At 40.7% G+C, this 19,024-nt stretch overlaps 1 protein-coding gene across 1 annotated transcript in view; it reads left to right on the plus strand.

Moving 5' to 3' along the window:
* The window catches only part of SLC24A4 (solute carrier family 24 member 4), a 121,636-nt gene that overhangs the window by 79,201 nt on the left and 23,411 nt on the right, over positions 1 to 19,024 (plus strand). The window contains exons 3-9 of the mRNA XM_063290247.1: positions 8,601 to 8,677; positions 13,230 to 13,304; positions 13,586 to 13,670; positions 14,880 to 14,983; positions 16,342 to 16,416; positions 18,037 to 18,062; positions 18,903 to 18,956. Coding sequence (XP_063146317.1) covers positions 8,601 to 8,677; positions 13,230 to 13,304; positions 13,586 to 13,670; positions 14,880 to 14,983; positions 16,342 to 16,416; positions 18,037 to 18,062; positions 18,903 to 18,956 — 496 coding nt within the window. The remainder of the gene's footprint in view (positions 1 to 8,600; positions 8,678 to 13,229; positions 13,305 to 13,585; positions 13,671 to 14,879; positions 14,984 to 16,341; positions 16,417 to 18,036; positions 18,063 to 18,902; positions 18,957 to 19,024) is intronic.

The raw sequence follows: 19,024 nt of genomic DNA on the forward strand, positions 1-19,024 counted from the left end.
AAAATCAATGCCACATTAAACAATATATATTTTGAAAAAGTATCTCTTGAGCCTTCAGCTTTCCCTCCAGCAAAACAGAATAGCTCCAGTTGTAGTAACACTTACCAGACAATCATTACCCCCCTTAGGGATCTCTTGCCTCCCTGGGTAGATCATCTGATGATAAGGGCAGAAATCACATGCAGGGAGGGGCTGTACAACAGCAGATCCATGTGGCTGAGGAGATGCCTTGTTAGGCTTATGAAATTTTGGTATTTAGTCTCTGGGCAGGGCATGTTAAAGCAGTGTGATTACACTGCCTAAGAATGGCAATCAAAATAATCACCTACTAACCACTCTAACCACTGAAAGAAGTGTCAGTGACATGCACAGATTCCTCTGGCTTCTGCAAAGCAGGTGATACTCCATAACCAGGACTTCCTTGGTCATTTAAGCGAAGCACATCCTTATTATTCTTCAAACACCAGGATGCCAGGAGCAGGGGAGGGAGTGGGACTGCAGGTTTCAAAGAGTAAGTCAGAGATATTTGGGGGATATTTATTCAGTTTTTCAGTGCTTATTTTAAAAAGAAATCTTTCTTGTGGCAAATTCCTAGAAGAATAGGTCTAAAATGAGTCTAATGTACCAACCGACCTCCATTATTTTTTCATTCTCAGCAGATGATAGGATTTTTTTTTAAAAAAAAGCTCCCTGATGACTAATATTTGAACTTCTGAAAATGCGTGTTTAAAAGCTTAGCACTTTGTTGTTGTTGTTTATTCGTTTAGTCGCTTCCGACTCTTCGTGACTTCATGGACCAGCCCACGCCAGAGCTTCCTGTCAGTCGTCAACACCCCCAGTTCCCCCAGGGATGAGTCCGTCACCTCTAGAATATCATCCATCCACCTTGCCCTTGGTTGGCCCCTCTTCCTTTTGCCTTCCACTCTCCCTAGCATCAGCATCTTCTCCAGGGTGTCCTGTCTTCTCATTATGTGGCCAAAGTATTTCAGTTTGGCCTTTAATACCATTCCCTCAAGTGAGCAGTCTGGCTTTATTTCCTGGAGGATGGACTGGTTTGATCTTCTTGCAGTCCAAGGCACTCTCAGAATTTTCCTCCAACACCACAGTTCCAAAGCATTGATCTTCCTTCTCTCAGCCTTCCTTATGGTCCAGCTCTCGCAGCCATATGTTACTACGGGGAACACCATTGCTTTAACTATGCGGACCTTTGTTGTCAGTGTGATGTCTCTGCTCTTAACTATTTTATCGAGATTGGTCATTACTTTTCTCCCAAGGATTAAGCGTCTTCTGATATCCTGACTGCAGTCAGCATCTGCAGTAATCTTCGCACCTAGAAATACAAAGTCTTTTACTGCTTCTACATTTTCTCCCTCTATTTGCCAGTTATCAATCAAGCTGGTTGCCATAATCTTGGTTTTTTTGAGGTTTAGCTGCAAGCCAGCTTTTGCACTTTCTTCCTTCACCTTCATCATAAGGCTCCTCAGTTCCTCTTCGTTTTCAGACATCCAAGTGGTATCATCTGCATATCTGAGATTGTTAATATTTTTTCCAGCAATTTTAACTCCAGCCTTGGATTCCTCAAGCCCAGCATGTCGCATGATGTGTTCTGCGTACACGTTGAATAGGTAGGGTGAGAGTATACAGCCCTGCCGTACTCCTTTCCCAATCTTAAACCAGTCCATTGTTCCCTGGTCTGTTCTTACTGTTGCTACTTGGTCATTATACAGATTCTTCAGGAGGCATACAAGATGACTTGGTATCCCCATACCACTAAGAACTTGCCACAATTTGTTATGGTCCACACAGTCAAAGGCTTTAGAATAGTCGATAAAACAGAAATAGATGTTTTTCTGAAACTCCCTGGCTTTTTCCATTATCCAGGGGATATTGGCAATTTGGTCCCTAGTTCCTCTGCCTTTTCTAAACCCAGCTTGTACATCTGGCAATTCTTGCTCCATGAATTGCTGAAGTCTACTTTGCAGGATCTTGAGCATTACCTTACTGGCATGTGAAATGAGTGCCACTGTTCAATAGTTTGAACATTCTTTAGTGTTTCCCTTTTTTGGTATGGGGATATAAGTTGATTTTTTCCAATCTGATGGCCATTCTTGTGTTTTCCAAATTTGTGGCATATAACATGCATTACCTTGACAGCATCATCTTACAAGATTTTGAACAGTTCAGCTGGGATGCCGTCGTCTCCTGCTGCCTTGTTATTAGCAATGCTTCTTAAGGCCCATTCAACCTCACTCTTCAGGATGTCTGGCTCTCGCTCACTGACCACACCGTCAAAGCTATCCCCGATATTGTTATCCTTCCTATACAGGTCTTCCGTATATTCTTGCCACCTTTTCTTGATCTCTTCTTCTTCTGTTAGGTCCTTGCCATCTTTGTTTTTGATCATGCCGATTTTTGCCTGGAATTTACCTCCGATGTTTCTAGTTTTCTGGAAGAGGTCTCTTGTCCTTCGTATTCTATTGTCTTCTTCCACTTCCGCGCATTGCTTGTTTAAAAATAATTCCTTATCTCTTCTGGCTAAGCTCTGGAATTTTGCATGTAATTGGGCATATCTCCCCCTATCACTGTTGCCTTTTGCTTTCCTTCTTTCTTGGGCCACTTCTAGTGTCTCAGCAGACAGCCATTTTGCCTTCTTGGTTTTCTCTTTCTTTGGGATGTATTTTGTTGCCGCCTCCTGAACAATGGTGCGAACTTCTGTCCATAGTTCTTCCGGGACCCTATCTACTAAGTCCAGTCCCTTAAATCTATTCTTCACCTCCACTGCATATTCCTTAGGAATATTAGTGAGCTCATATCTCATCTGTGGGTCTTCCCTAATCTCTTTAGTCTGATCCTAAATTGTGCAAGAAGAAGTTCGTGATCGGAACTACAGTCAGCTCCAGGTCTTGTTTTTACCAACTGTATAGATGTCCGCCACCTTTGGCTGCAAAGGATGTAGTCAATCTGATTTTGGTGTTGTCCATCTGGTGAAGTGCATGTATAAAGCCGTCTCTTAGGTTGTTGGAAGAGAGTGTTTGTTATGCAGAGTGAGTTGTCTTGGCAAAATTCTATCAGCCTATGTCCTGCTTCGTTTTGTTCTCCCAGGCCATGCTTACCTGTAATTCCAGGTGTCATTTGACTGCCCACCTTAGCATTCTAGTCTCCGATGATGAAAATAACATCTCTTTTAGGCGTGTTGTCCAGTAGGTGCTGCAGATCCTCATAGAACTGCTCTACTTCAGCTTCTTCAGCATCTGTGGTTGGGGCGTATATTTGGATCACTGTGATGTTAGATGGCTTGCCCTGAATTCGAATTGAGATCATTCTATCGTTTTTTGGATTGTATCGAAGCACTGCTTTAGCCACTTGACTATTAATTATGAAGGCTACTCCATTTCTTCTGAGGTCCTCTTGTCCACAGTAGTAGATCTGGTTGTCATTTGATGTGAAGTGGCCCATTCCAGTCCATTTCAGTTCACTGATGCCCAGAATGTCTATCTTTAATCTTGACATCTCACCAATAACCACATCCAATTTGCCTTGGCTCATAGATCTTACATTCCAGGTTCCAATGGTGTGTTGATCCTTAGAACTTCGGATTCGCCGTTCACCACCAGCACCGTCGGCCGCTAGCCGTCCTTTCGGCTTTGAGCTAGCTGCGTCATCATGTCTGGGGCTAGTTGAACTCATCCTCTGTTCCTCCCCAGTAGCATTTTGACCATCTTCCGACCTGGGGGTCTCATCTTCCGATGGTATACCGACATATCTCTGGTTGTACTGATCCATTTAGTTTTCACGGCAAGAATACTGGGGTGGGTTGCCATTACCTTCCCCAGGGATCGCATTTAGTCTGACCTCTCTGACATGACCTTCCCGTCTTGGGTGGCCCTTCACGGTTTAGCTCATGGCATCCCTGAGGTGCTCAAGCTCCAGCGCCATGACAAAGTAACGATCCTTTGCTGAAGCTTAGCACTTAAGCAACTATTAAGATAAGCTGAAATGACAACTTAGAGTATAATTTTAAATGTCTGAGCTTGGAAATAATTTCCATTCTGTCTAGTGAGGCTTTCTTTTCAATACAGCTTTCCTTAATAAGGTAGCCTTTCAGTTGTGATTAGACCAAAACTTTCAGCATTCCTAATCAACCAAGAAATAGGAATTTTGGGAGAGCACAAAGCTGTGGGGGAGGCAGTGGTGGTGGCTGTATGGACAAATGTTCACCATCAGACAAATTGATATACAGCGATTGCCTTACATAAAAAATCAGTGTCTAGTGAACATGTATATGGAAATTCTAAAGAAATATGCATTAGGATTGCACTCTTGGAGGGTCGACGCATTACAGGTAGTCCTCGTTTAGTGACCACAATTGGGACTGGCAACTTGGTCGCTAATTGACATGGTCGCTAAGTGGGAAATCATGTGACTGCAACTGTACTTACAATTTTATTTCAGCTTCTCTTTTTCCCCACTTCCCTACACTTTGGAATGCTCACCTTGGTGCTGGGATAATTAGCAAGAAGGGAATTAATGTTTGTGTTTACATGCATTGGAGAGGAAGGGGTTACAAGAGAGTAAGCAGGCACACAATGGGGAGTACACATCAAAAAGAATGTGGTGGCATCGGCAGCCCTGAGTGCACTATGCAAAAAGCTGGTGTATTCCCCACTGTGTGCCTGCTTACTCTCTTGCCAGCACTAGCACACTCCTTTCGATGTATTCCCCATTGTGTGCCTGCTTACTCTCTTGTAATCCCTTCATCTCCAATCTCTGTGCTCTGCAAGGAGGGGAAAAAAGAAAATAAAAAGAGCTGGCACAGGACAACGCCTTCTGGCTGACCGTAAAGGCATGTGATTGAGAGAGAGATGCTGTGAAGGTCATAAATGTGTGCCTTGTTCGCAAAGTTAGTTTTTCAGCACTGTTGTAACTTCAGGCGGTTGCTGCACAAGGCAGTCAGTAAACAAGGTCTACCTGTATAATGCAAAAAAGGCATACCGGAATAAAAAATTCCAAATTTGACTTTCATGGCTTGGCATGGAGCTTCCTTGTTCATGTAATTTAATCAAGAGATTAGAATCCTAGGATCACCACTTAGGAGCAGGCTGCTCATCTAATTCAGTTCCTTGTTCAATGCCAAATCCATGTGAACATCTCTGATAGATGACCATCTAGCCTCTGTTTGAAGACTTCCAGCAAAGAAAAAATCACTGCTCATGTGGCAGCTTGTTACACTGGCTGACACTGTATAGTCAGGAAGTTTCTACTGATATTTACCCTGAACTTTATCTCTTATTATGAACTGCCTAACTACACTGTTGGATAAAGCTGAGATAAAGATGCATATTTCTTCTTAGCTATACCTCCAGTATTTGGAACCCACCAAGACATCAATATATTTCAGCCGTGGTGCCTGACTGAAAGGATTCTCCTGGAGAGCTACACTTGATTTTCAACTGTGGATTGTTGATATGTGTGTTTGCCAGCATTTGAATTAAGCTGTTTTTCTTCTGACAAAGGGACAAAGGTGATGACTTTGGGTAGTGTTTATCATAATTCCAGGCCTTTATTTCCCCCTTTCTTCTTTTTAAAGTTATCATGATTAATAATTTTGAAGGCATATTGTTAATACTATTGTGTATATCTAAACTTTTTCTTCTGTTCATTAATGTAGAATAGTGATGATGATGACAGTGATGTCAAGATGGTATACAAATATGAAGCACAAATAAATGATGAAGTTGTTCGCAAATTTATATGAAAGAGGAAAGCATTCCCTCCCTACTTTCAATCAGACTTGTAAATTTAAGTGACCCCAATAGTTCCTCACTGAGGCCTAGAAAGCAGGGTGGTTAGGAGAGGAAGGTTAAATGAAGGAATTTAATTTTCTCCCTAGTAGTGGCCCTGAATGAACCCCATTAATATTCATATCAGTGAAAAGCTGCCATTATTCCAATAATACTTGTTGGGAGCAAAACAAAATCTGTTCTCAGTGCCTATCATACTGAGAGAAGGAAAGAGGAAAGGCATGCAAAATTCACAGAAGACATGTTGCAGCTCTCAAGGAGCTCTTTTTAATAAACAGAGCTTCTATTGGCCATTTACACATCCCTCTGCCATAATAAGAAATGTTATGATATAACAAAATTAATTCCATGATGCACCATTTCAAGATTCAAAGGTGCTGGCCTGTTAAGGAGTGGAGAGACTACAAAGTATTTTGCTGGCTGGATCCTCTTTCCTCTGGTGCCAATTGTGACTGTGTGTCACAGCAGCAAGTCAATAATAAAAAGGGAGGCGTGGGATGCAAGGGGACAGTAAGTCCCAAGGGTAACAATGGGCAGCTGCACCAGAGGATAATTCATGCTGCAAGTGATTTGAGGGAGCTCCTTGAAGGAGTAACATGAGCTTTACGTAACATGAAACAATACTGGCTGTTTGAAAAACTGACAACAATCACTGAAGATTACTCCACGTCAACACTGCTTTATGGATTATCCCTCTCAGCTTTTCAGGAAAAAGTGTTCATTCTGGGAAAATACGTGGCATCTCTTGAGCATTATGCTGCCATCAACACTTTCTCAACTGTTTACAGTTTCCTCCAATCTCCTCCCAGCCGTGCTCAAAGCATTTGTGTGTATAGCATATTATAGTAGCTCTGAAGCACAAAAAGGGGACATGGTCAAGAATTAGGACTTTTCCTCCTGGCCCTTGATGTTTCTTCCACTGTCCCTGAAGCAAGTTCACAGCAAAGAGAGGTTATTTCTGGGGGGAGGCATTTATTTTATGTCTTTTCCTTCTGTTGCTCCTGAGATTTCAGCATGATAAGGGTTAGGAATTTCAACTTGATTTATTTTCTTTATTTTAAATGAAATATGAGATTCTAAAGAAACCTGAATTTTGTACTTTTCTATACTTAGTGGCAGCATATATGCACTCATGCCTAAATCAAGCTGATTCCTGTCATATGTGGAACATGAGACGACTATCATTTGGTAGCCATGAAAAATCATACTAACGTGCATAAGCACAGCAAAGACAGTGGTGCCGCTGTATGTCTTCTCTTTCTGATTTGTAGTTTATTAGCAGCTGGAGAACTGTACTGAATAAAACTGATTTGTAAAAACATAGCTTTGCTTTTAGGGGTTTCGAAGAGCTGGCATTTGGCCTGTGGGCATGAAAAATGCAATAGGGAAAAGCCACATTTATATTGAAATAACATTTTATGTGCTGTTCCCTATTGCCTTATTGAACTTTGGAGTGGTTTATCAGCTGTGCTCCAGACTACATTATAAATTATTCAGTTGTTTAATGTAATTGGCATAATTAACATGACTTTATTTAGTACCTTTTGGTTAGGATTCCAAAAATCCTGGGGACTAAGCCTGAACTTTCTAAAAGCAGTGGTTAGCAGTGGGCAGTTTTAAAAGCAGTGGTTAACAAAGCCAGATAAGTCTTGTTTTTGCAGCTCTGTCACTGGTCTTTTCCCTTCTCCTTCCAAATGTGCATGCATACAAACAAGCTCTTTACGTGTTGCCCCCCCCCACCCCCAAAACCACAGGGAGGCCGGCAGGGATGTTTAGTTAGTACATGGAGTTTGCATCATTGGAAGATCATCGCCGTGGTCATCTGCATACAGCCACATCCTCCTTATGGACCTTCAATTAACTTAGGGCATGTTGATAAAGAAGGGACTGCAGTATGTATCTCCTTCACCCTCCATCTATTCTACTTGTTAATGCATCAATAAAACTTCAGGTCTTGTAATAAACCAAATGAGGAGCATAAATGCTCCTTGAGATGCATTTGAAAGCCTTGGTTACGAGATACAGAATCTGATTTGTAATGCAAACTAGCAGTTCCCCCACATGTACTAGTGCTAAAATATCTAGCACTGTTAAGGAAAGGGGGAATAATTCCGGAAAGGAGAGGAGAGAAAACATTTATCCAGGGGGGAGGGGGATGATGTCCTGATTTGCAACCATGAAATGCAGCAGAGATGGGAACATCTGTGGCCTCCACATATTGCTGAAATACAGTTCCATCATGGTTGAGCTCCTGCAGAGATGGTGGGGAAGTCATACTGTTTGGATGGTCCACAGTAATAGCTGCTATGCTGGGAGGTAAGTAAAAGAATTAATCTGTGCTAAAAGCTCCCAGTGTCTGTGATTCACTTCAGTTGAACTAAAATGCCATTATAAAATGCAAGCATATTTTAGAGCAACAACTTTTCTTTGCAGCCATCCAGAAAGCTAGGGGAAAAGAACAGTAGTAACTACAGGTTTCTAGGCTTTGTCAGAAGCTTCAAACTGCTGCTACTGTATATGTAGCTACATGAATCAGAAAGTTGACTTTTAATCTAGACCTGCAGATCAACAAACAAATGTTGTTAGCACTAGCCCACATATTGGGAGAGAAATATTCTGCATACAGATTGTTCCTGCACTGAGGCCATAATCTCTCATTTGGTAAACTTAATTGCATTTGGGATTTGTTTATATTTCAGATATATTACTTCTCTCCCAGAGAAACAGTGCACAGTTAACCCAAACATTTCCTGGATGCTAAAGTGTTTAAACAGTTTCAATACATTTTTTCTATTTCAGCGATTCATGAATTTCCTGAGGATTTATTCAAAAACAAAGAAAGGCAGCAAGGAGCAATATTGCTTCATATTATTGGTGTAAGTATTCCTAGGTCATCTGAAGCATGTTCAAAATTTACTCCTCAATTACCTATTTACATCCATCTCTTCCAGAAGGCTTAGGGAATGTACATTTTCTCAGGCAAAGGTTAGACTTAACCAGGATAATATCAGCCTCTTTAAGGGAAAAGCAAAATATCCTAAGGTTGTTGCAGGAAGAATAGGATAGAAATAAAAATGCTCTGAAGATTGGTAAATTACTTACTGTAAAGGGTCCATAATATGATACAGCATGTATCTATAACATCCTTTCATCAACTGGAAGACAGTTCAGAACCTTCAACTGTTTGCAAATGCTGCTCGGTTGTACTGGTGTGTTTCCAGGCTCAACTCATATCAATGGTTATTCATCTAAAGCCCTAAATGGACTCTTTGCCCTGCATGTATTTGAGATGACTTTCTGTTTTGCTGGCTGGATCCATCAGGTTGGCAGGGCAAAAAAAACGAGACTGTTTAGGGCAAATCCACTTCCAATGGAAGTTCTTTCCTCATTTTATTGCCTTGGTCCAACCTACTTTACATATCGCTCCTTCCAGCATATGAACTGTTGCCTCTGGGCATCAAAGCGGTGCCCACTTCAGTGACCCTTAAGGTCTGCTTAAAATGTTTTATTGCTGCTCCTAGAAGATTTTTGTTTTATATTTCTGATATTTTACCTTTGGTTTTTTTAGAAAAGAAATTATCAACATCCCTGAGGAACCTTTCTGACTAGAAAGGCAGTGTAATAACAAAAAACAGCATACTTGTCCTGATTACCAGGAAACACACTGAGGCGAGGACTTGGTCTCTAATATTTATTAGTAGTACTTAACAAGAATCCTAACAAACTGAGAAAGCGTGGGAAAACCCAGCCATATAAACCCCAAAGGTTAAGGCGGTCCCAATCTGTGTCTCTTTGAATGGCTGAACAGTTCCTCAGTGCTACGCATGCGCTTGACAGTCTGGGTGAGAGCCCCCTGCTCGCCATCCTTACTCATGACAATACTTTTGCATTCCATTCAGCACTTTATCATTAGAAATGGGGGTACTTCCCAAGAATGTCTAGGCTGAACATTTTATAGTTTGAAGATACAATAGGATACAAAAGTCTGCATGAGAATACCAGTATTAACTCCAGCCTTGGATTCCTCAAGCCCAGCATGTCGCATGATGTGTTCTGCGTACAAGTTGAATAGGTAGGGTGAGAGTATACAGCCCTGCCATACTCCTTTCCCAATCTTAAACCAGTCCGTTGTACCCTGATCTGTTCTTACTGTTGCTATTTGGTCGTTATACAGATTCTTCAGGAGGCATACAAGATGACTTGGTATCCCCATACCACTAAGAACTTGCCACAATTTGTTATGGTCCACACAGTCAAAGGCTTTAGAATAGTCAATAAAACAAATAGATGTTTTTCTGAAACTCCCTGGCTTTTTCCATTATCCAGGGGATATTGGCAATTTGGTCCCTAGTTCCTCTGCCTTTTCTAAACCCAGCTTGTACATCTGGCAATTCTCGCTCCATGAATTGCTGAAGTCTACCTTGCAGGATCTTGAGCATTACCTTACTGGCATGTGAAATGAGTGCCACTGTTTGATAGTTTGAGCATTCTTTAGTGTTTCCCTTTTTTGGTATGGGGATATAAGTTGATTTTTTCCAATCTGATGGCCATTCTTGTGTTTTCCAAATTTGCTGGCATATAGCATGCATTACCTTGACAGCATCATCTTGCAAGATTTTGAACAGTTCAGCTGGGATGCCATCGTCTCCTGCTGCCTTGTTATTAGCAATGCTTCTTAAGGCCCATTCAACCTCACTCTTCAGGATGTTTGGCTCTCGCTCACTGACCACACCATCAAAGCTATCCCCAATATTGTTATCCTTCCTATACAGGTCTTCCATATATTCTTGCCACCTTTTCTTGATCTCTTCTTCTTCTGTTAGGTCCTTGCCATCTTTGTTTTTGATCATGCCGATTTTTGCCTGGAATTTACCTCCGATGTTTCTAATTTTCTGGAAGAGGTCTCTTGTCCTTCGTATTCTATTCTCTTCTTCCACTTCCGCGCATTGCTTGTTTAAAAATAATTCCTTATCTCTTCTGGCTAAGCTCTGGAATTTTGCATGTAATTGGGCATATCTCCCCCTATCACTGTTGCCTTTTGCTTTCCTTCTTTCTTGGGCCACTTCTAGTGTCTCAGCAGACAGCCATTTTGCCTTCTTGGTTTTCTCTTTCTTTGGGATGTATTTTGTTGCTGCCTCCTGAACAATGGTGCGAACGTCTGTCCATAGTTCTTCCGGGACCCTATCTACTAAGTCCAGTCCCTTAAATCTATTCTTCACCTCCACTGCATATTCCTTAGGAATATTAGTGAGCTCATATCTCATCTGTGGGTCTTCCCTAATCTCTTTAGTCTGATCCTAAATTGTGCAAGAAGTTCGTGATCGGAACTACAGTCAGCTGCAGGTCTTGTTTTTACTGACTGTATAGATGTCCGCCACCTTTGGCTGCAAAGGATGTAGTCAATCTGATTTCCGTGTTGTCCATCTGGGGAAGTCCATGTATAAAGCCGTCTCTTAGGTTGTTGGAAGAGAGTGTTTGTTATGCAGAGTGAGTTGTCTTGGCAAAATTCTATCAGCCTATGTCCTGCTTCGTTTTGTTCTCCCAGGCCATGCTTACCTGTAATTCCAGGTGTCATTTGACTGCCCACCTTAGCATTCCAGTCTCCTGTGATGAAAATAACATCTCTTTTAGGCGTGTTGTCCAGTAGGTGCTGCAGATCCTCATAGAACTGCTCTACTTCAGCTTCTTCAGCATCTGTGGTTGGGGCGTATATTTGGATCACTGCGATGTTAGATGGCTTGCCCTGAATTCGAATTGAGATCATTCTGTCGTTTTTTGGATTGTATCCAAGCACTGCTTTAGCCATTTTACTATTAATTATGAAGGCTACTCCATTTCTTCTGTGGTCCTCTTGTCCACAGTAGTAGATTTGGTGGTCATTTGATGTGAAGTGGCCCATTCCAGTCCATTTCAGTTCACTGACACCCAGAATGTCTATCTTTGATCTTGACATCTCACCAATAACCACATCCAATTTGCCCTGGCTCATAGAACTTACATTCCAGGTTCCAATGGTGTGTTGATCCTTAGAACTTCGGATTCGCCGTTCACCACCAGCACCGTCGGCCGCTAGCCATCCTTTCGGCTTTGAGCTAGCTGCGTCATTACGTCTGGGGCTAGTTGAACTCATCCTCTGTTCCTCCCCAGTAGCATTTTGACCATCTTCCGACCTGGGGGTCTCATCTTCCGATGGTATACCGACATATCTCTGGTTGTACTGATCCATTTAGTTTTCACAGCAAGAATACTGGGGTGGGTTGCCATTACCTTCCCCAGGGATCGCATTTAGTCTGACCTCTCTGTCCTGACCTTCCCGTCTTGGGTGGCCCTTCACGGTTTAGCTCATGGCATCATTGAGGTGCTCAAGCTCCAGCAGCACGACAAGGTTACTTTACAATAATATTGATCAATCATTTTTATTTGGTCATAGACTGGCAAATAAAACAAAAGAGTCACTATTAATTAGAATAAAAAAGAGAAACTCATAAAATTCTAAAATACCTAAGAAAAATTAGAGGAGATACTATGGTGTGTAGAACAGTACTTAGCTGTGGCCAACTAAATGGAATCAGATTGATCTAGTAACAAGATAAAATGAGTCAGAATGACCAGGATGTTTAGTGAAGAATGGAGATGATAATTCCTGGAGAGCACCTGTTTAGAGGGAACAATACAAAATAACGTGTTCCATCATTTCGATGATTCCTCCACCACATGGATACATTCTCTGTTCAAAAGGGATATTTTGGTATCTCCCTTCAGTAACAGCTGTTGTGAGGGCATTAAATCTAGCCAGGGATTAAATTTTGGAATCATTATGCAGCTAAGGTATCTGGCTGGTCAGAGAAAATATGCACAATGACTCAAAAAGATGTTTCTAGGTAGGATTGATAAATCTGATTGCAGCTTTATCAATGGCCCATTGTTTGAAATCAGCTAATGCACTTTCATTGCCATCAGGCTATACCCATGTAAAGCCTTAAGATTGCAATTTAGCATGTATTGCCTGGCACCAGGAAGACTGAAAGCTATCAGTCATAATTAAAGGGGCCAAGTTGACTGAAAAAAGAGAGCTTAAGCCAGTAGGAGAAGATGTAAATCCAAGCAGCAGTTTCTATTTTAAGTAGGCCAGCTTCATGACGAAGCACCACGTCTGGAATGTAGCAAGGTACTTGAAAAATAGATCTCAGAAACTTGGATTGAACTCTTTCAAGAGAAAGAAATGACCTGCAGGGGCCCAACTGAACTCCAAAGAGGAGCTGGGCTCAGATCTTTGCCAAGACTTCAATCCCTGCAGGTATATGCTTAGCTCCTTTGGAAAAGTAGAAAGATTGTAAAGCCAACACTGTTTTTTTGTGCATTTAAGCTGACATAATCAGCGTGGGACTTACAGTTAATATATATATGTGCTGTGTGTTTTTTCTACAGGCTCTGTATATGTTTTATGCCTTGGCTATTGTATGCGATGATTTCTTTGTTCCATCTTTAGAAAAAATTTGTGAGGTACGTGAAAAGAATTTTCATCCTTCTAAATAAGTTCGTTTGCTCTTGATATTATAAGAGAGGTAATTTCAGGGATGCAGGCTGACAAAATAAGCCCTCTATTATCATATGGCCCTATGGATAGCTTGCTCCTATTTGTTGAACTCCATTTCTGAAAGCTGCTTAAAGCTCAAAAGAAAATACTTGGCTTTGCTGCCCGTTCTTTGTCAGGTGTATAAATTCTTTAAGCTGGGCTATAGCGAGTAGTGAAATGATGAATTCTTCTCTTTATTTTCCCCCAGAAACTACATCTGAGCGAAGATGTTGCAGGAGCCACATTTATGGCTGCGGGAAGTTCGACCCCCGAGTTATTTGCATCAGTCATAGGTAAGTGAACATACAAGATATGCAAATTCTTACCATAGGCAGATCACAAGGATAGCTACTCTATAGTTAATTCTGTGTGATTTTCAGAATAACTGTTCCAGTGGCTAAACTATTTTGGATTCTGTTAGGTGTCATCAGCATCTTCCACTAAAACACAGCTTGGCATGGTTTACCAGGGGGTGGGTGAGATCAGGAAAAATTTTTCATTTGATTTCATATCTGTCTAATTAACATTAAATACAGGTAATATGAGTTCTGCCTATAATAAGTTCCCCTGTCATATTAAAAGTCAGTTAATTGACTTGTGTATCTTTCCACTAAGTGTGCATTTGCCTGGTATTGCAGATATGCTCTCACAGCCCATCTAGTCTCCATAGTTCATGTACTCATTCATTTCCCCTACCTATCCTAGTGGATAATAATACCAGCAAAGGCCAACCCATCTGAAAACCAAGTTTTCTGCTGTTAGTGTAATCTTGATGGATTCATTACATAGCAGACACCAGTTGCAAACAAAATCCAGTGCAAATGAAGCCATGCAAACCATATGCAGTGCAAGCATATACTTGTACATGCAAAAATGCCTGCATTTCATCTTTGTCCCAGTGAAGCTGTTAGGCTTAGAAACAGTTTCCCCCTGGTGCTAATGGAACCAAAGAATAGTTGGGGCAGGGGGAGGGGGGGAAGGTGTGGGAAATTCCATACCCATTGTGTCTACCCAACCCAGAGGTCATGGGGATAGTATGATTCCCGGTGGTGATGTCCCCTTTCCCCCATGTTCAGTGAAGCTTTAAAAAGCGTTCCTTCTAACTAGCAGCTGGAAAGAGCATACTGTATATGCAGGCCTGATAGAGATGCAGGCTTCTTGGGTGGATCTCTGAGATTGCCAGTCACTTCCACAGTGTGCTAATGCTCCTTTCACTTTTTTCAGGCTAGAAGGTTATTTTCTCATGGAATCACAGAGTTAGAAAGGCCACTTAAGCCATCAAGTCCACTCCCATCATCCAGTTCAGTGGTGGAATCCCCATTAAAGCCTTCTTGACAAATGTCTACCTCACGGAGGGAAGCTCACTGCTTTCCTACAGAATTGATTGCTCTAACTGCCCTAATGGATGGATGTGAGGCATGCATCATAAATTTCTTAATTCTTTTAGTCCCAGCAAAAGCTATAGTTCTCACCCCTCTTTCTCTCTCTGTCTATCTCTCCAGGTGTATTTATTACTCATGGTGATGTAGGAGTTGGAACCATTGTTGGTTCTGCCGTTTTCAATATCCTCTGCATTATTGGTGTCTGTGGAATCTTTGCTGGGCAGGTTAGTAGAGTATATTCATTCATTAATTCATTCCGTGTCTTTCCATTATAGAAGAGAATATATAGAAAATATTTGAAAAGGGATTTTTAAAATTGTGAACATCATATATTCTATTTCAGGCACAGTTCTTGCATAAATGAATCAAGTTGAAGTAGTTTCCTAGCATGTATATAAATTATGAAAACATCTGTGAATATAAATGTTGCTCTGAGAAAAATCTATTTTCCTTCCAACAGAGTGCAGCCAGACATCATGGTTGGTTGGAATCCATATTAAAGGGAGTCATTTCTTTCCACAATTCCACAGTTTTAACTGCTGCACATTAAGCTGTCTCAAAGCTGAAGAGCATAAGCTCAGTGGCTTATCAGAGAACTGATAAAATTGAGTAACTACTACCTAAGTAACACTTAAATGTATTTTAACACCTTGTTAATTGTTATTGTTATTAAATCTGTTATTAATTGTTGGATGATAATACAGAGCCCCAGGGTTTAGTACTCATTCCCACACATAAGCATGATTGTCTCTATATATTTATAATTTAGAATGACACATAACTTACTTATTTATATATATGAGCTACAAACCACAAATCCTACACTGTGAGAAATATTTCAGTCTTTAAGATGCCACAATAATTTTTTGTTTTTCTTACATAGACTGACACACTTACCTCTCAATGAATAGTGTGGTAGCTTGATTGATTGATTGATTAACTTATTTATTTGATTACTAGGCTGCCTTCTTGTCAAACATCTCTGGGTGGTTTACAAAGAATTAAAAACATCAGTAAAATGATATTCAACAAAATTCCAGAAAATGCAGCACAACCATTGCGCTGAAGGCAAACAAACTCAAAACACACATTTTTATATAGGCTGGCATGGATAGGGCCATGTGGGTGGTGGGGAAGATGCTGTTCTAATGGGCAGGCATGGTGGCAGAGAAGACATACTTCTTGGGTCCTGTGAGATAAGATTGTTTTATTGATAGGACCCAGAACATGCCAGTCCTATCAGATCTAGTAGGGAGATCTCATATGACTTCACTTCATGATATTTTTTCTGATAATGTAAAACTGTAGAAGTCGAGACAGAACAAGATTGTGTAGAAAAATACAGGTTCAGAATCTGTTTTTAAAGATATAAATGTTCTCTTTTCCTTGATGGATACCTTTCAGAATAGCAATGCTAACTAGTAAGTGATGAGATTGGGATGTAAATGCCTATATGAACCAACTCTTAACTTCATCAGTACTGGTCCCTTACAATGAAGTTTCAGAATCCATTGCAAAACCCAAAATCAAAGCATTGCCAAGGTAGAGATTGCTATATGGAATAATTGTGTCCTTTTTCTAGGTGGTCCGTCTCACTTGGTGGTCTGTGTTCAGGGATTCTGTCTACTACACTCTGGCTGTAATAGTGCTTATTGTGGTAAGTTTTGTCAATTTTCTTCATCATTTTCTTGCAAATAGCTGAGCTTATGATTTTGGTTCTCAGTAGAACTTGTCATAGGAGGACTCATTAAAGCAGTGTTTCTCAACCTTGGCAACTTGAAGCTGTGTGGACTTCAACTCCCAGAATTCCCCAGCCAGCAAAGCTTAAAGATAAGTACGGTAGATTCTCCCACTGAAAAATTCCCACAGAAAGGATCTTAAATGTGTGCCTCAGGCTCCCACAACCTGGTGCCTTCTAGAGCTGTCGAGAAAGCAACTTCCAGAATCACCATACTATCTGAGAATTCAGAAATACATCCTAACACATAACTGTCTGTGATTGCTGTTTGTTGTTTACAGTTGCTATCAGTTTTATGCATTTAAATGTTTTTATTATTTTAATGTTGAAGGCTGTCCAGAGTCATTTATCTGAGAGGGGCGGCTATATAAATCTATTAAATAAATAAATAGATAAATAAATCTGGCCAGTAGTAGATGTGGCAAGGGCAGTGTATCTTCTGCATTCTTTCATGTAGTTTATCAAGGGCAACTCCAGGTTAAGGTGAATTTGGGCACAGGCGGCTCTGGCAAATTCCCATTCAGTGTTAGGTCCTGATGGTCCTATCTTGCAGTGATGACAGACAACAAGCAGCAATATTAGAAGAGATTTTGCTATCATTTCCATTTCCCATAAGCTGCAGTACGATGCCGCGTTAGGGAATTAGTAGGAAATTTAAATGACTGCTTAACCCTGCCATCTTGTGACCTGAGAAAGACATCAGCAGTGAACTCTGAGAGATGTCCAGGGATGCTAGATGCTTTTAGCCTTATGAACTATTGCTTTTAATTATTCTAGAGCTGGCTTTGTTCATGATAAAAATCTATAATACACTCCAAATGAGTCATCTATTTGCCTCTGAAGCTGCCAGATCTTGACTTCTGGCAACCAAATGTGCTGCAGAAATGCCACCTTCCCTGTTGCCCAAATTAAGCCATTTACCTATTTTTTTCCCAGTACTTATTGTACTGAATTTTGGATCATAACAGAAGTCAAAAAGAGTGGGCCAAAGAGCTATTTGTTCTTTAAAGTGAGAAATGCAAGAATGACACACTGCTTTTCGTTATAAGGAAATGTTTATGTCTTATCACATTTCTATGTACAAGAAGCACTTTATTCCGTGCTTCTTCAGTGCTTTCTAGTTCATGGTCTCTTAGCCTGGACCTAGGAGCTCTGCCTACCATATAATTAATCATTGTCTACAACAAGCTTCCCCAACTTGTCCTCCAACTCTCCTTGCTTGGAAGTCTCAGAGTAGTGATGTTAACATATCAGGAGATTCCCAGATTTGGCAATCTTGCTCTATCTCAAAAATGCCATACATTTTGTCAAGCACCCTGTACTGATGTGGCACTGAAAGTGGCCTTCATTACCGAAACCATCTTTCATAACCAAAGATCTGTAGTAACTGAGAATAAACTTCGAGCTGATTCTGCCTGGAAACCATTCTTTATTCAACATTGTATGTATGCATGCCACTATGTTCTGTAATGTAACCAAATTTCTTTTCACTTGAATTAGATAACCATTCCTTTTTTCTTTATTTTTCCTCCTTTTTAGTTTATATATGATGAGAAAATTGTATGGTAAGCTGTTCTTTTCATTTCTTCACGTTGTTTGATTAAGAGGAATAAACTTGGACAGGCAGAGCAAATCTATTCTTGGGGTTGGGTGAAGATTTTTTTTTTTTAGTAAAACCCCCAGCTTGGCTACTTTCTGTAATCAGAACAGAAAAGAGGGGAGCAATTTTGTTCATGTTAGATATCAGTGACACATAGAGACAGATAGTTGTGGACCAGTTTTATGGATATGTCAGTAGGGCAAGAAGTTTTTGGATCCTGAAGTTCCATAACTATCTCTAATGATTTCGTGGCACTCTTTGCTTTGCTCCCCTCATTGGTGATGGAAAACTAGCAGCAGAGTTTTCAAGGATCTAGAGTCCTTCCAAAATGTGGGGGCTTTTATGTTGTTAGCAGGCCTTTATTTCAACTGATTTATTTATTTCACTTTTTGTGGACCCTCAGCTTTTTCCCAACCAAGGCAGGAGAGCTCCCTAAGGATTTTTAGGTGATGTAGTATAAGGGCTTGTTCTGCCTTGCTGATATTTTTGATTAGTAGTAGTTGTGCAGAGGGTGGGGAAAGGAACCTGGCTCCACAGGTAAAAGGTAGGGATTGTATTGGATTTAAGAACACTATGAAGCATTGGGAGAAAAACAGATTGCAGTTGATTGCAGGAAGGAGTAAGTAAGAAGAGGTACAAAGAACAGGCAGATAGAACAGCTTCTTTGGTTTAACATGTGAGGTGCTTGCTAGAAATGGAAAATAGTGCTTATGATAATTCCAATGATACATTCCACAGAAATATGTAACACTACCACAGATGGCACCAGCCATACTACTAATTTCCTTCCTTTTATTTATTTGAGGTGGGAAAGCCTTATACTCATCATTATGTATTCCTTCTATATACTTATCATGAAGTAAGTACTCTTAACATCTCCTCTATGCTTTAAATATGTGTGGCTAATAGTCACGTGATCGTGCAATG

The sequence above is a fragment of the Candoia aspera genome, chromosome 1 (genome assembly GCF_035149785.1).
Source record: "Candoia aspera isolate rCanAsp1 chromosome 1, rCanAsp1.hap2, whole genome shotgun sequence".
NCBI classification, from domain to species: Eukaryota; Metazoa; Chordata; class Lepidosauria; order Squamata; family Boidae; genus Candoia; species Candoia aspera.